Genomic DNA, 19,701 nt, shown 5'->3' with positions numbered 1-19,701 from the left:
ATCTTATCAAGTAGAAGGTTGTGGTCTACTTTATCAAATGCCTTACTGAAGTCCAAGTAAATTATATCCACAGCATTTCTCTGGTCCACTAATTTTGTCACCTGGTCAAAAAATGCAATAAGATTTGTCTGGCATGATCTGTTTTTGACAAACCCATGTTTGCTTTTGGTAATGACTTTGTTTGCCTCTAGGTGTTCGCTGATTCATTTTGATTATCTTTTCCAGAATCTTCCCAGGTATTGAGGTCAGGCTGATAGCTCTGTAGTCTCCTGGATCTATTTTTTTCTCTCTTTTGAAGATGGGAACTACCCCAGTTCTTTTCCAGTCCTCTGGTAGTTCTCCAGTGCTCCAGGATCTTTGAAAAATATAGTTCAGTGGTTCTGAGATCACATCTGCCAGTTCCTTGAGAACCTTGGGGTGTAATCCATCTGGTCCTGGTGATTTGAACTTGTCTAGGATGGACAGGTCCTCACTTACCATTTTCTTGCCTATCTTAATTTGTGTTTCTAATCTGTTTTTTATCGTACTATTTTTGATAGGTTGGACTGTTTTTTCCCTTTGTGTAAAGACGGATGCAAAAAATGAGTTAAATAGTTCTGCTTACTCCCTGTTGTTTGTCACCTTCTTGCCACTTTCTCCCACTAATGGATCAACCATTTCTTTAAGCCTTAGTTCATTTTAAGCCTTAGCTTTCCTCACTTCATCTTTGCAGGCTTGGGCTGTTTGCTGATATTCTGCCTTAGTTATGTGCCCCTCTTTCCACTTTTTATATTTGTCCTTTTTGTCTTTCAATTTATCAGAGAGTTCTTTATGCAGCCATGCTGATTTCTTTTGAGAGCTGTTATTTTTCTTCTTCGTTGGTATTGTGCTAGACTGGGCTTTTATAATCTCATTTTCAAAATTTCCCAAGCTTCTTGAGTTGTTTTCCCCTTAAGGATTCTCATCCATGGAATCCTTCCCAAGCTCTTTCTAAGTTTATTGAAATTAGCTCTCTTAAAGTCTAAGACTCTAGTTTGACTGTGTTCTATTGCTTGTGCTTGCATAATGTTGAATTCCAATATTGCATGATCACTCCCCCCCAAGGTTCCTGTGGCTTCAACACCTTCTATCATTTCATCTCTGTTAGTGAGAATTAGGTCCAATATGGTTGATCCCCTAGTTCCCTTCTCTACTTTTTGGGAAACAAGGTTGTCTGATAGGTTTGTCAGGAATCTGTTTGATCTTCCACTTGGTGCAGATTTTGTCTCCCAGTTGATGTCAGGATAATTAAAGTCCTCCATTACTATTGTGATGTGCTTCCTACATACCTTAGCTTAGAAAAGAATAGAGCTGGAAGGAACCTTGGAGGTCTTCTAGTCCAGCCCCCTGCTCAAGCAAGAGAACCTATATCATATCAGACAAGTGACTGTCTAGTCTCTTCTTAAAAATCTCCAGTGATGGAGCACCCATGATTTCTGGAGGCAAGCTGTTCCACTCGTTAATTGTCGTCACTGTCAGGAAGTTTCTCCTTAATTCCAGATTGCTTCTTTCTTTGGTCAGTTTCCAACCATTGTTTCTTGAATTCCCCTCTGGTGCTTTCGTGAATAATGTGACCCCCTCTTCTTTGTGGCAGCCCCTCAAGTACTGGAATACTGCTATCATGTCTCCCCTATTTCTTCTTTTCTTTAGACTAGCCAGACCCAAGTCCCACAGCTGTTCTTCATATGTTTTAGTTTCCAGGCCTTTGATCATCTTAGCTGCTCTTCTCTGATTTTTTTTCCAAAATCTCAAAATCTTTTTTGTGATATGGTAACCAAAATTGGCTGCAGTATTCCAGGTGTGGTCTTACTAGGGTTTTATAAAGCGGTACTAATACTTGGCAAAATCTTGATTCTATGCCTCTGTTGTATTAGCTTTTTTGGCAGCGGCTGGCTGCACACTGCTGGCTCATGGTCAAGTGATCATCTACTAGGACTCCAAGGTCCCTCTCACAGTTACTGTTTTTAAGCCAGGTCTCGCCCAGTCTCTCATTGTACCTTTGATTTTTCCTGCCTAAACGTAAAACTTTGCTTTTCTCCACACTGAAACTCATTTTGTTGGACAGAGCCCATTGTTCAAGTTTGTCAAGATCTTTTGGATCCTGAGTTTGTCTTCTGGGGTGTTGGCTACTCCTGCCAATTTGCTGTTATCTGCAGATTTGATGAGTTCCCCTTCAATTCCCTCATCTAAGTAATTTATGAAGATATCGAAGAGAACTGAGCCTAAGATGGAACCTTGTGGTACTCCACTGCTTACTTCTCTCCATGTGGATGTAGTGCCACATGGTTGGCCAGCCAGCTACAGATCCATCTGGTGGTGTCTATTCCATCTTTTTCTAGCTTACTAAGGAGTAGGTTGTGGTCTACTTTATCAAATGCCCTACTGAAGTCTAAGTACACTACGTCCACAGTATTTCACTGGTCTATTAGTTTAGTCACTTTATTGAAGAATGAAATAAGATTGTTTGGCATGATCTGTTTTTAACAAACCCATGCTGGCTACTAGTTATAACTTTGTTTGCTTCTAGTTGTTCACAGATCTGTTTTTAACTGACTAGCAAAAAGTTCATCTATTTCCTCTGTTTGGTTGGGTGGCCTATAAGTATACACCTATGGCAGGGATGTCAAACTCAATTTCACTGAGGGCCGCATCAGCATTGCGGTTGCCCTCAAGGGACCGGGTGGGTATGGCCAGGGTGGGCATGGCCTACTGGGTGGGCGTGGCTAGAGTGTGTATGGCCTACTGGGTGGGCGTGGCCAGCTCTACATCGTTCGCATCAAGGGTGCCTATGAGGGCCTGGGCAGGAGTGGGACAGATCTGAGGGTCTCTGGCAGAAGGAGGGTCTCTGGGCCAGGGCCAAGGCAATGGGGGCCGTTCCCTCACTGTTTCCAGGGTGGCTTCACGGGCCGCATGAAACCACTTTGCGGGCCGGATCTGGCCCCCGGGCCTTGTGTTTGACATGTCTGACCTATGGCAATTTCATTTTTCCCCCTTTTACATTGACCCAAATGCATTCAAGACAGTTTTCATCATTGTTGTGCTCTATTTCTGTAGAGATGTAGTTATTTCTTATATAGAGAGCAATTCCACCTCCTCTATCTTTCTTCTTCTCTGTGCATATTTCTTAATTTTCTTATGAAATGGAAGAAAGGGAAACACAAATGCCTGTGGACAAATATTGTTTAATTTCTTATTCTTCAGTTCAAAATCTGCTACAAGGGTTTTTTAATTATCTAGTCAGGTAAGCAACTAAAACCAAAATCTCTGTCTTCACTGGATGTTTCTTTTGGAAATTAAAAGGCAGAAAAGGCCATATTACAATTCCTTTTTAAAATAGAGCGGGGAGAAGTCAAGGGTATCTGTACCTCATTGTCTCCAACTCAGAAACAGTTTGCACTGCTTACACACACACACACACACACACACACACACAAATAAGAGGAAACCATAGAATTCCATATAATACATCACTTTATTTTTACATTATAGTTGCAAGTCAAGCTCTTTGTCAAACTGAATGTCATTTAAAATAGTTAGTGGATTTGTGGATTAGTGGATATGATGGTCATTTGTGGATTTTTCTTTTGAAAAATAATGTCCATTATTCTCACGTGTCTCACTAATAACATAAAAAGTCTTTTTATCTCAGCTCTGTTTAATACAGTTAAACTTTTGATTTAAGGAACTAAACAAAGAAAGGTGTCCATTATAGCTGAATGTCTGTTAAATATGAAAATATTCCATTCATCAATTTATAATGTTGATGTAATGATGTCATTACACAAATCATATAAATTGATGGTGTAATGACATCACTACATCAACAACATGAATTGCTCGTTAAAAAATAAATGAAAATAAACTGAACAGTTTCATTCAGACTACTTTTGATGCACAAGATTATATATGATTTGTGGAGGGTGTCCAGAGTTAAAATTTGTCCACTGCATCCAAAGACTGCTAAATATGGTTTGTTCAATAAATGTTTTACTGAATTATCAATTCTCTTAGGTATTGCTTTTCCATTGCACAGAAATAAAGAAACTGAAGTGATATAAGTTGGGGAAGAGGCAAAATTTGTTTGTACACTGACAGAGAATGCAACTGGGAGAATAACCGAGACTTACTCATCTTCTGTGGCTACCAAAGGCCCCCTTTCAAGTCAGCCATTTTAGGCTGGTCCTTCAAAAAGTGGCTGCTCAGAACTTTAACATTCCTAGTAAAGGAAGCCCACATGGCTTCCCACAGGCCGTATTTGTACCTGGTCCTCGATGCCTCTTTTCCATCCATATGTAACAGTTATTCTGAGCAACACCAGTCTGTGAGTCCAGGAACGGAAGGCGAACACTGCGCTCAGCACAGAGACGGGAATTGTAACTGCGGCAGTGCTCTATGGCTTCTTTGTAGAACTGGTCCCCAAGACTGCGGAGAGAAAAAAGACAGAGCACCCATAAAGAAACTCCATCTATACCAAGAATGAGCTAGCTGCTAGCACAAATAGGGGAAAGTGTATGGAGTAACATGCAAAGGATAAAGATAAATGAAAATGTATGCGCATAAGGGATTGTTGATTTACAAAGGTGGGGTTAGTTATTTTTCCATTTATGACCAGCCCAAACCTTGACATGAGTAATATTGCCCAGACTAGCCTACAAACTAATGGGAGGGAAAGAAGGAGGGAGGGAGGGAGGGAGAGAGGTAGATCCCTCTCTCATGTCCCTATTTTTCTTGTCTCCTTGATTAGTAAACTGATAAAGAGACAAGGCATAAATCCAATAAATAAATCAAATGGGTTAGGGTTGACATTGACAGGGGCAGTCTAGAATATTATTTGTGTATTGTCTATCATATAATCACGGTGAACCATTAAGATAAATTATGGTTTCATCACAAGAACCAGATCTGAGGATCAGATGACATTTTTAGCTGCTTTCAAAACTGGATATTCTCATACTGAGTGAAAATGCAACCCAAATCCCCCTGCTGTGTCACCGAGGATTCTGTGGTCCAGGTGGCACAGAAGACAGCCATGCCGAATGACGCACATGAAGGAAAAACAGCAGTGGTCCAAACCGCCTCAATCCAGAGCTGGCACAAAAGAAGATGCTGCCTGAAATGATGGATTATATACCACCTTCTCCAGAGTTCCATATGCAAAGCTGAATTTTATTCTGAAGCAGATGACAATATAGCCAAGATCTACCAGCTACTGGAAGGCTGTATGACATACATGAGTCTCCCCACCCCCAACACTTTCCTATATTTCTCCACCCCACCACCCACATTGCTTCCAGCATATGCAATCTGATGCACCTCTCTCTCTGTTCAGTAGAGCTATCCTTGAGAGGGCTCCTGAATGAACTACATCTAAAAAATGCACATTCAGAACCTTTTTAGGGAAAAGAGGAGAGAAAACAAAACTGGTTTTAAACACCAGTGCCCATTTCACCATTATCTCTTATTCCTTTAACAATTTCCACTTGACAGGCAATTATATAATTTAGCTGAAGACAAGTACACTTTTTGTGGACAATTGTTTGTGCTGACACAGGCATCAGTCAGCAAGCTGAAAGCTTGTCATTTGAACTAATGGCTATCTTATGCCTGTGCATTCCTCTCCAGAAGGAAGGAAGGAAGGAAGGAAGGAAGGAAGGAAGGAAGGAAGGAAGGAAGGAAGGAAGGAAGGAAGGAAGGAAGGAAGGAAGGGTCTTCTTTCTGAGCAACCATAATAATAATAGTAATAAGTTGGAAGGGACCTTGGAGGTCATCTAGTCCAACCCCCTGCTGAGGCAGGAAACCCTATACCATTTCAGACAAATGGCTGTCTAGTCTCTTCTTAAAAACTTCCAGTGTTGGAGCATTCACCGCTTCTGGAGGCAGGTTGTTCCACTGGTTAATTGTTCTAACTGTCAGAAAATTTCTCCTTAGTTCTAGGTTGCTTCTCTCCTTGACTAGTCTGCTTCAAGCTGACTTTATACTTCAGTCTTTCCTGAGAACTAAGAATAATTACATAATATCAGCTCCAGACCTGTTAAGTTTCAAGGTTCACAATTTCCACTCAGTAAGTCTATCCCACCAGAACTGGGAATTACCTGTTAGGTAATCAGAGCTGTATTTTCATGAATATATGCTGCAAAACAATGTGGTTTGCATGATTTCTTAATTGTCAACCAGTTTCAAACTAAATAGGCCTGGAATTCCTGCAGTGTTATGCTGCTGCTGCGCTCCTTTCATGAAAATCATGAAAAAAGGAAGTGCATGATGCACTTGGATTATTACAAAGCAAGATAATCTAACATGGGGGAGGAACAACTAAGAGAAAGTTCCACGAGGGCTTGGGAACTGAATCAAGACTGAAGGTGTTACAGAGAGAAATCCACACCCAGGTAGAAGACTGACCCTAACCTCAATTGTATTGTATTCTCCGTGCAGGAAAGAGGAAGTAATGTTTACTACCTTCTCTTCTGCTATGGTACTGTAACAAATCTCTGAATCCAAAAAGTAGAGCTGCAAGGGATCCTGCTGCCATCTTGTCTGAGCCAATTCTCTTCAGTGGATGAAAGCCAGAAAGCCACCCTTGCAGTGAAAAGCATGGTATGGCTGAAGAAGAGGCTTTCTGACAAGAGTATCTCAAGAGCCTTTCTTATCAAATTCAGCCACATTTGCCATCTGTGCTTTCTCTGAGGAACGTGGGAGGTGGTTGAAACGCAGCCACGTATGTTACACTCTAGGTGGAATCCATGAGCCCTGCAGTAGCCAACTTCTGTCATGCCTTGCTTCCTTTCCCCCCCACGAAAAAAGGTGAGGGTCTGTTTTGATCCAGCTGGGGTTTGGTAAACTCTCAGCACTGTATAGTAGAAGAAGAGGGGTACTGTGAAATCCTGCTACTCTAACCCAGCCCTGCAATGGAATTAGGCTAATTTACTACTCAGAATGAGATGGTAGCCAACAGATATCTCTACCCAGAAGTCTTTAATAGTGGTGAAAAACCTCTTAATTGGATACTGCAATAGTTATGTGGGAATGACCTTGGGAGAGAGGAGAAAGAGCCACAGAGTAGTCACCCACCATGTAAAAGTTATTATCTCAGCCCACATAAGCAAAAGGAACGTGGGAAGCATCTCAAAAAGCATCCCTAGTTTTCTGGTGAGTAGAAGTAGAGGAGGGGACAAAAGCTTTCAGACTTGCAAGGTTCTGTTACACAATCTTACAATAATGGTAGTATTAGTATTCACGGTTAGTGCTTCTTATCTGGACTACTTTAAAGGGCTCATAGATACCTGGCTCTCTTGTCTCATGTTCACCAGTTAAAAGCTCAGAGAAGGGAACTAAGCAGAGATACACTTTACCCACATCAGTCTCATTGTTAAGGAAACCGTTCAACTGGGCGACCCCACCATGCCTTGGAGGAAGGAGGAAGGTGAATTATGTGAAGCCCCTTGAGCTCTTGGGAGGACAGACTGGATATAATTCTAACAAACAAAGGAGAGGAAAAGTTGAAACTGAAAAAGGAAGGAGGCGGCGGTGTTGGGAAAGGTATGTTGGCTATGGAAAGTGGTGCTGAAAAGATGCAATAGGAGAAAGCAAACGATGAAGAACTACAATTTAGCCTTGCCTCGTCGGCATCAATAAAAAGCTCCCCTCCTTGATCTCTAAACAGACAGGTTGTGTAGCTATGTGGGGATAAAGTGCCTTTGTATGTGTGAAAATGTAAAATTTAATCATACAACATAAAAGCACAAGTTAAAGCAATAAGAAATAGACACATAATGCTATGAATCTTTATGAATAATGTAAGCATCCTGATGCTGAATCTATTTTTGGGGTATAGGTCCATTATCATTACATACTAAAGACTTTTCTCTTTACCTATGAGCCGTAGTGGTGCAGTGGTTAGAATGCAGCATTGCTCAAGTTCGATCCTCAAGGTTAACTCAGGCATCCATCCTTCCGAGGACCCAAATTGTTGGGGGCAATATGCTGACTCTGTAAACCGCTTAGAGAGGGCTGTAAAGCACTGTGAAGCGGTATATAAGTCTAAGTGCTATTGCTATTTACTCATGAAGCACAGATTCGTTTTACAGCACAATACTGGTCAGATGATCTGTACAAATATCTGTAGTCATATCTGCTGGCTACCCAGCAGGACAAGAAGCAACGGATGGAAGCTAACCAAAGAGAGAAGCAACCTAGAACTAAGGAGAAATTTTCTGACAGTTAGAACAATTAATCAGTGGAACAACCTGCCTCCAGAAGCTGTGAATGCTCCAACACTGGAGGTTTTTAAGACTGGCCAGCCATTTGTCTGAAATGGTATAGGGTTTCCTGCCTGAGCAAGGGATTGGACTAGATGACTGCCAAGGTCCCTTCCAACTTTATTATTATTATTATTATTATTATTATTATTATTATTATTATTATTATTATTATTATTATTATTATTAATTCCGTTCTGAGTAAAGGTTCCCCCGCACATGCGTGCTAGTCATTTCCAACTGTAGGGGCCGGTGCTCATCTCCGTTTCAAAGCCGAAGAGCCAGCGCTTGTCCGAGGACGTCTCCATGGTCATGTGGCCGGCATGACTAGACACCAAAGGCACACGGAACGCTGTTACCTTCCCACCGTAGTGGTCCCTATTTTTCTACTTGCATTTTTACGTGCTTTCGAACTGCTAGGTTGGCAGAAGCTGGGGTGAGTAACAGGCGCTCACTCTGTTACGCGGCACTTGGGATTCGACCCGCCAAACTGCTGATCTTCTGATCGACAAGCTCAGCGTCCTAACCCACTGAGCCACCGTGTCCCTTTTTTGAGTAGTAAATTAGCCTAATTCCATTGCAGATTGATCCACCTTTTCCACATCAGAAACATAGTACTATATATGAAAAACCAGATGCAATGTTAATCTTTTCAACAGCTGGGAAGTAAATTACCACTAGTATTTTTTAAGGCCACAGAGAAATTACACATAATTACAACCTTCTTCTCCTTTCCTTCTTCCCCCTCCCTCCTTAAACTAAGACCACCATTTGTGGCAAGTTCCATCAAAAACTGCATGATCAACAAGGTAACTAACCAACTGGAGTTCACTGACAACTAAAGCCAAGGGGCAGGGAAGATTAAAGATTAATGTCTACTGTTAAATTTGTCTGTGGCATAAAGCAAGAAAGGCACACAAATGTCACTAGAAATTGTGGTAATAATTCTTGGGATTTTCCAGCAGTCAAAACTGCTCCTGTTCCCACCAAGTGTGCCGATGGACTCAATTCCTGGTGGAATTACCAGCAAAGGAGCCCAGTTAGGACAGGATAGTAAGGGAAGAAGGATGGCGCGAGGGACATGAGATGCAAGTTGTGTAAGGCAATTCCAGCCTCCCAAGTCAGTTCATTACACAGAACTTCCAGGGTGCCTCTTTCGGCCCCTGTTTTCAATTAAAAAGTTGTGGTGGGGAGTGGGTGAAAAGGAAAGCAATAAAACTCAAGCCCGACTACAAAGCCATGACTCCAAATCAAAGCTATAATTAAAGCCCATTTTAAATCTAACTCACAAGGAAACCAAACGTTTACTCCTCCCCCCACCTTCATAGTACATTCCACTTATCAGAATTATTTCCAATTTCTTTCCCTGCTGAAATGAAGATGCACAATAAAACTCAAAGAGAGCATGCTGAATGAAAACAAAATAAACTCTCCCCTTTGCTTAGGTTCCCCCCCCCCATGGAGCATTCCTTCCAATAATGAAATATGAGCAGTGCCCGTCACTTTGCATTAACAGAACCAATGAAATGATAAACTACAGCACTCCCTTCAAGGGATTATTTTTAGTTGAATGCCTAAAAATAAAAGTACATTTTTGAAACTAAATGTTTTCTTTAAACTGGCAGCGCTGAGGATCATTTTAAAGTCCAGTTTTGCTCTGGGCAGAAAAAAAAATGTTACAGAAAAACTGAAGGGCCCGCCAGCTATTAACCAATGGCTGAGAAAGTTATTGTAGGTCAGCAAATAATTTCAAGCAATTTTAATACAATGTATTTGGGGGGAAAAATCATGTGGTCAATTGCCTCCCTGTTAGAACTGTAAGCAAAATTCAGAAAAAGTCACAAAAAAGAATGTGCTACATTTTAAGGCTTGCGTTTGAAACCAAACAGGACATTCAGAGAAGCATGCCATCTATGAGTGTGCCACGCAGAGGTGCTTGTGCATGCACACTTGCACAAGCAGCTGGAGAGGGCTGCTTGTGAAACAGCTGTGCAAGCCATCCAAACATCCGGTCTGGGGTCCTCAGTGAAGCATCTCTCTCAAATGCCTTGCACAGCCTTGGGATGAGCATGTTTTCAGTCATGTTAATTGACACATAGCTGGGGGATGTCAACAGACTAGGACAGTATTACTCAAGTTTGGCATGTTTAAGATGGATGGACTTTAACATAATTCTCCTTGCAGGCTCGGGGATTCTGAGAGTTGAAGTCCCCTTATCTTAAGGTTGCCAAGTTTGAGAAACATTGCTATAGGCAAAGTCAAGTGGTTGAACATGGCTGGCATTCTGTTGAAGCCAAACTGGGACCATCGTTATGGGTCCCAGTTTTCCTTATCTGTTTTCCAAACTGATCGGAACTATTTTAAAAAAGAATCCCCATAAAAATACTTTATTTTATTTATTTATTTATTTAGTTGCATTTGTATACCGCCCTTTCCCTGAGGACTCAGGGCGGTTTACAGGGAATTAAAAATCAAAACATACAAAAGTTAAAACCAGTTAAAAAGTATTAAATTCACCCTGTACACTAAAAGCCCCAAATTAAGATTTTCTCCTCAGCCTGGGCCCGAGAGCTCAAAGAGCCAGGTCTTCAGGCCCCGGCGGAATGATCGGAGGTCGGGAGCAGTCCTCAGCTCCACCGGCAGCTGGTTCCAGAGGGCAGGCGCTCCCACTGAGAAGGCCCTATCCCTGGGTATCACCCGCCGGCAATCTCTCACCGGCGGAACCCTGAGCAGACCCTCCCTGTGGGAGCGCACTGGGCGAAGGGCGTTTGATGCCGGCAGCAGGTGTTCCCTCAAATAACCCGGACCCAGGCCATGTAGGGCTTTATAGGTAATAACCAGCACCTTGAATTTCACCCGGAGGGCAACCGGAAGCCAATGCAGCTCGCAGAGTAGAGGTGCTACATGGGAGTATCGGGAAACCCCCATTACAACTCGCGCGGCCGCATTCTGCACCAGTTGAAGCCTCCGAGTGGTCTTCAAGGGCAGCCCCATGTAGAGAGCGTTACAGTAGTCCAAACGGGAGGTCACAAGCGCATGAGTGACTGTGCGTAGGGCGTCTCGGTCCAGATAGGGACGCAACTGGCGCACCAGGCGAACCTGTGCAAAAGCCCCCCTGGTCACGGCTCCTATGTGATCTTCAAAATTGAGCCGTGAATCCAGGAGGACGGCCAAGTTGCGAGCCCTATCAACGGGGGGTAACACCTCACCCCCCATCGTTAGAGGTGGAATAACTTGGTTAACCCGAGACGCCGATATGCACAGCCACTCAGTCTTGGCGGGATTGAGACGAAGCCTGTTTCTCCCCATCCAGACCTGAACCGCCTCCAGGCACCGGGACATCACGGAGAGGGCATCACTGGGTTGGTTCGGGGTGGAAAGAAAAAGTTGGGTATCATCAGCGTACTGGTGATACCCCACCCCAAAACCACGAATGATCTCGCCCAGCGGCTTCATATAGATGTTGAACAGGAGAGGCGAGAGAACCGACCCCTGAGGGACTCCACAAATGAGAGACCTCGGGGCGGATCTCTGCCCTCCTGTCAACACCGACTGCGAGCGTCCCTGGAGGTAGGAGGAGAACCACCGTAGAACGGTGCCTCCCACTCCCAACCCCCTGAGACGCCGCAGCAGGATACCATGGTCGATGGTATCGAAAGCCGCTGAGAGATCTAATAGGACCAGGACAGAGGAGCAACCCCTGTCCCTAGCCCTCCAGAGATCATTCACCAGCGCGACCAATGCCGTCTCCGTGCTGTGTCCGGGCCTGAAGCCCGATTGGTACGGGTCCAGATAATCAGTTTCCTCCAGGAACAGAGGGAGCTGATGCGCCACCACACTCTCAACAACCTTCGCCAGAAAGCGAAGGTTGGAGACTGGACGATAGTTATTTAAAACAGCCGGGTCCAAAGCAGGCTTCTTGAGGAGGGGTCTCACCACCGCCTCCTTCAAGGCGGCAGGGAAGACACCCTCCTTCAAAGAAGCAGTTATTACTGCATGGAACCAGCCTCGTGTTCCCTCCCGAGCCGCATAAGCTAGCCAGGAGGGGCACGGATCCAACAAACAGGTGGTGGAGCTCAGTCTCCCCATGATCCTGTCCACATCATCAGGGGAAACAGGGTCGAACTCAGTCCAGATAACATGCTCAAGACCGCCTGATTCCTCCACATCAGACTCTGCCCAGTCAGAGTCCAAGCCGGTCCGGATCCGAGCGATTTTGTCCGTCAGATGATGACTGAACTCCTCGGCTCGTCCCTGCAAGGGATCCTCCCTCACCTCCTGGTTAAGGAGGGAGCGAGTCACCCTAAACAGGGCGGCCGGGCGATTATCTGCGGACGCGACAAGGGCGGCAAAGTAGTTAGACTTCGCCGTCCTTATCGCCGCAAGATAAGACCTTATAAAGGTTCTTAACTGCAATCGGTCGGATTCGGATCGGCTGGATCTCCAACCGCTCTCTAGACCTCGTCTCCGATGCTTCATCTCCCGGAGCTCCACAGAGAACCATGGAGCCCAGCGGGATCTGCGCCGAGTCAGAGGTCGCATGGGTACAACACAGTCGAGTGCCCTGGTGGCAGCCGTTTCCCAGGCCTCCACCAGAGCATCGACTGGGCTGTGGGTAAGGGTGATAGGTATCGGCCCAAGCGCCCTCTGGAACCGGTCCGGGTCCATTAGGCGCCTGGGGCGGAACCACCTGGTCGGTTCCGCCGCCCAGCGGCGGGGGATGGCATGATGGAAAACCAGCCTCAGGAGGTGATGATCTGACCATGACAGAGGGGTGATGGACGGAGAACCCCCTCCCAGATCATCCAACCACTGTCCAGACAGGAACACCAGGTCGAGAGTATGATCCCCCTCGTGAGTAGGGCCCTCAATAACCTGGGTCAGGCCCATGGCTGTCATGGAAGCCATGAACTCCCGAGCTAACTCCGACGACCCCCCCAGTGATGGCAGGTTGAAGTCACCCAGGACTATAAGCCTGGGGAACTCCACCGCCAACCCTGAGAGGGTGTCGAGCAGCTCAGGCAGGGCTGTTGCCACACAGCTGGGCGCCAGGTATGTGAGCAACAAGCCCAACTGAACCCGAGGACCACATCTCAAGAGGAGGGATTCACTCCCGGCCATCTGGACAATGGTGGCCTCCCGGGGACACAAAGTCTCCCGAATAACCACTGCCACCCCACCACCCCTGCCCTGAGCCCGTGGCTGGTGCAGCACCCGGAAACCTGGCGGGCATAACTCGGTGAGAGGCACCCCTCCCTCCGAACCCAACCAAGTTTCCGTGATGCACGCTAGATCCGCACATTCCTCCTCGATCAGATCACGGATGAGGGGAGCTTTGTTAACTACGGATCTAGCGTTAAAATAGACCAACCTGAGCTCAGGGGCCTGATCACCCTCATCCCCGGGTAGGAGGGTGCTAACCGGAGGGTCGGAGCGCGCCACCGCTCAGAGATAGCGGGGGCGCGATCCCAGATGTTGATATGGCCCTCCGCGCAAACACCTGCTGCCATTCCCTATCGCCGTGGGGATTTGAAGCCCCACCCCCACATTCCCAGAACCAGCAGCCACCTCCCCCGACCCCGTCCCGTCAGGACCTCTAACAGGACCAGACTGAGTGCCGGTTAAAGATTCCCTCCCTCCCCCCCCTCCCTCCCCCTCCCTAACCTCTTAAAATAACCGGCTAAAAATTTTATCAGGGGCCTCTTAGCATGTCTTGACTCGAGGCCCCTATCTAAGCCCAGCCACCTCTCGGAATCCCAAAGCTTGGGATCGTCATTAAGGGGAGTATGGAAACAGGCGACAGGTCGCGCCCATGAGGCAGGAACTGCCCTAAGGGCATACAAGTCCGCTTCGGAGTAATAATAAATCATACTGCGCTGGGATAGTCTTTTAGGGCAGATGTTGTGTCCAAAGGATCGCTCAATGATGGTGTATAGATGGTAAAAAAAAAGTCCAGTAGGCACATCTCCTAGTCTGCAAAGCCATCTCAGCTCTCACCTGAGATGGAAATCCAAGGGACAACCTCAGTCGTCCTCTCACTCCGGCTGAGGAGTCCAATCAGGAGCAGAGAGAGAAAAGGGGATCCTGAGCCAGGGCCACCCCAACTGGTCTCTCACACCAGTGAGGTGGTTACTGGCCAGTCCAAAACCGTCCTCCCACCACGGTCCGGTCCCAGCCACACTGGACTATCAATAGGAGGGATCTTAATTCCCATCAGGTATGGAGCTAGCCATAATGCCTGCCTGTCAGCAGGGAAAGTAAGAACAGGCAGGCCAGGCCTCTGTCAATCCTCGCATCTCCGGCCAGCGCCACCAGTCTGGGGGGGGGGGGGAAGAACAGGAACATTCTTTCCCAAGCACCCATCCGCCAGTCCAGGCAATCTTCTAACGGCGGAGAGAGGCAATCCCAGCAGATGTATTAAGTCCGGGAATTCGCCAACATGTCCGCCGGGGCCGATGACCAGGCCCACCATCTGCAGACACCATCCGGGAGGAGAAAAAGGCTCCGCGCCGCCAAAAACGGCGCCAGCCAGCTGATGATCGTAAGAAGATCTCTGACCGGTGGGGATCGTCGCCGCTGCCCCTCCGACAAGCAGAGGGTATTCACGGCGAACAGGCAGAGGAGGGAGGGCAGGGCAAGGCGTCCCGGACTTCTCGGCGCATTAGCGGAGAACAGCAGGTCGGCAGGCAGGCAAAGTCTCAAACGCCGCTAGTTCAAATCAGAAGCCACTTGCCCTCGTGATTATTTACTGACATCACGAAAGAATATTTACAGAGCAAGCAGCAAAATAGATAATTGTGAAATAAGTGATTTATTTGATAAGTGCTCAGGGATTGTAGATTGCAAACAATGAATATAATTTATTTAGGCTAATATGCAGCTATTGCTTAAATGCTTGTTAGACTAATGTTTTTACTCAATCAGAATGAATGAGCTAAAGATATCTAGTATATACTGGTACTATAAAAACAGAAGTTAACACAAACTTAACACAAACTTAAGAGAGCTTGCTGTAACTACAGGACTTTTGGATAAATGCCATTCCTATAGCTGTTCTTCCCCTTATTTTATTTTTTTCTAGTCCTCGTGTCTATTATTATGGCAAAGTTTCAAGTACACTGTATTATAATAATGTTAGCATCTTGGTGGGGTTGTACGCTGTATTATAATAATATTAGCATCTTGGTGGGGTTGCCACAAAAGATAAGAGGCTAGAATCTTTCTCATGGACTTACTATCTGACCTTAAGCAAATGGCAATATTTTAGCTTCAGATTTTGGTCAGCAAAGCAACAGGAATGATAATTAGAAGGATTGCCAACAGAGAGGTTTACCAGGGCAGGCCAAGATGGTGGTTGCTACTGCACAGTCAAAGACCCATCTCTTTTTGTAAGCATTGTATGCACAAGACTTGCGGGGGGGGGAGGGGGGGAAGAGAGGATAAAGGTTCAATCATGTAGTCACAGCTGTCATTTTGACTTTTAGAAACCCTTCCTTATGGATGTTCCTGATTGAAAATTTATCCGCAAATCCAGTACCAGGGTCTCTCTCTCTCTCTCTCTCTCTCTCTCTCTCTCTCTCTCTCTCTCTCTCTCTCTCTCTCTCTCTCTCTCTCTCTCTCTCTCTCTCTCTCTCTCTCCCTCTCCCTCTCCCTCTCCCTCTCCCTCTCCCTCTCCCTCTCCCTCTCTCTCTCTCTCTCTCTCTCTCTCTCTCTCTCTCTCTCTCTCCTCCCTCCCCCACTCTTTAATGCAATTAATTTACAGACAGAGGAAAATGACTTCAACTCCTTCATCAAATGATTCGTTCTTTTACTTCCAACTTTAATCTATTGCAAAAATTTGCTGGGAGGGCGAAGAGGATGAACACACAAAGACTTTAAGTTTTTAAAATGTTCCGAATAATGTGAATAACTATACAATCAAAATGGATCAAGAATTCAGTCCCCCCAGCCTTTAACTGAGTTTCAAAATTCTTTCTTTAGCAGACAAGTCAGATAAGGTTGGCAAGCCAACTCAAGTGCAACATCATCTAGCCTTCCTCATACATTTCATATCCAGAAGCAAGCAGCAGTGACACATTTGACAGAAAGAAAGCCAACCAAGCTGCTGCTATGTGCTAACAGCCACGAAGCAGGGCCAACATAGAGAGATACTGCCAATATAGTCAGTGCTAGAAAAATGGTGACACTCATTCCTTTCTAAAAAAAAAACACTAACAGACTCATATGGTTAGCTGCTTTTCCTCTTCCAGTAGCGTTCCTGTGTTAAGAAACAGAACTGTGGGGTTCAGTCCCACCAAACCTTTTAAATATCTGATCAGAAGAAACCCCCAGTTTATTCACACATTAATTAAGTCAAATCAAGATTGCAAAGATTTCCACCAGAAGGCACGTCCCTTAAATAAGATGAGAACTATAACCTTTATTGGCCAACTTTGAAGTCACAAAAATGGCAAAGATACATTCACCAGACAAGCTATTATCAGTAAGCTGCAGCTGGGAAGGAAAGGAAACTAAAACCATTACACAGCAAGGAGGAATTAATCAAAAAGCTGTACATTCCTCTCGCATCTAGCCAGTGCTTTTTTTGTAAAAGAAAAAGGTGCCGGAACTCACACATGTCATGCCTACCCTACAAAGTTCCATCCCAAAAAGGTGCCGGAACTCCGTTCTGAGCGTTCTATGACGAAAAAAGCCCTGCATCTAGCTATAGAGGTAGCAAGTTCCTTCCCTCTTCCTTTTCCCCTGCTTTTCAACAGTAATATTTTTTTTAAATCTATCCTGAAGAAAATTGAAAATTCAAAAGCTGGCACTTTTTTTGTAATCTTTGTTGAATCTATGAACTGGAACAAAGGAATTGAATTAATATGGATGTTTTAAACATGATTATTCCATGCCTTTGGAAGTGATAGATCACCCATTGACAAGTGAAATCATTACTGACAAGACAACTCAATAATAGCAATCTTTGAGGACATCTACTCTAGTAAAGGGAAAATATCACATTTGGTATACAGAGTTCTTCCTATTTAATACACAGTCATTATTAATAGTCATTATTAGACAATTCTGCTGAATTGTTGAACTTCCAGATAAGGTTTGGTGAACCAAAGATATCTCTGTGAAAGGAAAGTTAACGAATTGGTGAGTAGACCACTTTCTTGAAACCTCTTTGGATAGGGAGAGGGTGGGAGATTACCCACATGTGCTCCAGAGAGCTGCTGCTCACCAAACGACTACAGGGCAGTGGTTTTCAGCAGGTTTGAGTACTTTAGAACAATGGGATTAGCTATCTTGCTTGAAATTGCAAACCTTACTTTCTACTATCTTTCAGAAATTGCCTTTTCATAATTTTCACAAACCTGACTTTCTAATAACTGTTGGAAATTCCCTATTAATCATTTAAAGGTTATGAGAAACATTTGGAATGACAAGACTGAAAAGTCATCCAGTGTGATGGATGGTGCCTGTGATGGGGGTATTCAGGCTAAGCCCAAGGAATGCAGAGAGCAGTTCTCCCAGAATTCAGTTCTTCCTTTGCTTACACACAATAGACAGAATCTTCCCTAACTAAACCTTTACAAGTCTCACCCTAACAGATATACCCTGGGAAATTCTAGGGAGTAGCTATCCCTTCTTCTATCTCCTATGCAGCTCCAGGCTGTGCTGCCTCTTGTCTGGTTTCTCCACCCCCCATCCCCAATCTGGAATATATGCTCCTTCCTTCTTGGAAAATTGCCGGTTTACTGTAGTCCATCACATCAACTCCCCTCCTCTGGGCATTATGTCTCACATTGGGAGTGGTGTGATAAAGATGTTAGATTAACAACATTGAGTTAAAATGTTAAACTAAGATTAGGGAGACCCATATTCAAATCCATTCTCAACCATGGATGACTTTGGGCCAGTCATTCTTTCTTAACTCAACCTGCATTACAGGAATATCATAGAGAGAAAAATGAGAAGAAAGAGCACGGTGTATGCTGCCTTAAGCTCCTGTTGAAGGTAATAGGCAATTAATCTAGTTAATAATGAATACCAGTGCTGGGCCAACATGAATCTGACCAGTTTATCATTAACCAGACCAGTTCACTAGCTTATCATATACAATCCATCATTCATATTGCATTTTTACCATGTGTCTCTTTCATAAGAACCAAACTTATAAGAGCATGGTATTCCATACACACATACACACACACATATATATATGTATATGTATATGTATGTATATATATATATATATACATGTGTGCGTGTGTATGTATGTATACACACACACATGTATATGTATGTATGTTTCATTAATGATTTACAGCACCCTTATGATGGCTCCAGAGGCATCTGTACCAAGGACATGAAAAGACAGCGAAATTGTCTTGATGGTACAATTAAATGGTGCAATTTAATTACATTAAATGATGTAATGACATCATGATATGTAATGTCAGTACATAATTCATGTCATTTACATGCTGACATTATCGTGTATTTTTTATCATTTCCCCTTCCCCACTAGTTCTCCTCTACGGACGCCTGTATGTGGTAGTCAATGTACAAAATGGATTAATTCATTGCATTTCTTTGGATTTCTCTAGCATGCCAGAACTAAAGGCGTAATCCAGACCCATAACTGCATAATTTGTCTGTCACACTGCAAGTCTACAAAACTGAAAAGAAAAGAAATTTGTTTAAATTATGTAATTCTGTCCTCAAATGACTAGCTTCATGCAGTAAAATAATTTTGGCTTTGCGATATGATTCTCGTAAGCTACAATTATATTTAACAACTCTATAATAAAGTTACATTAGTGTAATAATTAGATTTTATTTTGCTCCGGAGTCTGGCCTTCAACAAAACAAATACAAAGATATATTCAAACATATAATAATAATAATAATAATAATAATAATAATAATAATAATAATAATAATAATAATAATAATAATAATAATAATAATAATAATAATAATAATAATAATTTTATTTGTATACCGCCCTTCTCCCGAAGGACTCAGGGTGGTGAACAGGGCAATACATGTTAAAAGACAAGAATACAAAAATTAAAAGAGATTAAACAAGATGCCCAAGAACTATAACAATAAGTTAAAATACATAAAAAGCAATAACACCCAAATCTACTTTCCTTGAATAGATTTGCAGTAATAGAATTTGATAATACATAAGAAATACAATCATGAAAGGCTAAAACCAATTTTACTAGTCTCATTCAATACATTATTATCACTTTAAAAAAATACACAGGACTGAAAATTAAAATTTCTGCTCTTTAAAGAGTTTCCCTTTAGCGAAAAAATGTTATTTTAAATTCACCAGTCTCTCATCTATCAAACTAACATGACTGAAGAAACTACACTAATAATATCTGCCCACAAATATAAGGCCATCTCCAATTCTACAATCATACAA

At 43.8% G+C, this 19,701-nt stretch overlaps 1 protein-coding gene across 5 annotated transcripts in view; it reads right to left on the bottom strand.

The window, feature by feature from the left end:
• The window catches only part of DPF3 (double PHD fingers 3), a 250,009-nt gene that overhangs the window by 135,795 nt on the left and 94,513 nt on the right, over window positions 1-19,701 (bottom strand). For all 5 annotated transcript variants that reach the window (XM_081315577.1, XM_081315578.1, XM_081315574.1 and 2 more), the window contains exon 2: window positions 4,280-4,440. In XM_081315577.1, the coding sequence (XP_081171703.1) occupies window positions 4,280-4,440 (161 nt within the window). The remainder of the gene's footprint in view (window positions 1-4,279; window positions 4,441-19,701) is intronic.

Source organism: Vipera berus, assembly GCF_964194415.1.
Source record: "Vipera berus genome assembly, chromosome: 1".
NCBI classification, from domain to species: Eukaryota; Metazoa; Chordata; class Lepidosauria; order Squamata; family Viperidae; genus Vipera; species Vipera berus.
This window is presented reverse-complemented; position numbering and strand designations above follow the sequence as displayed.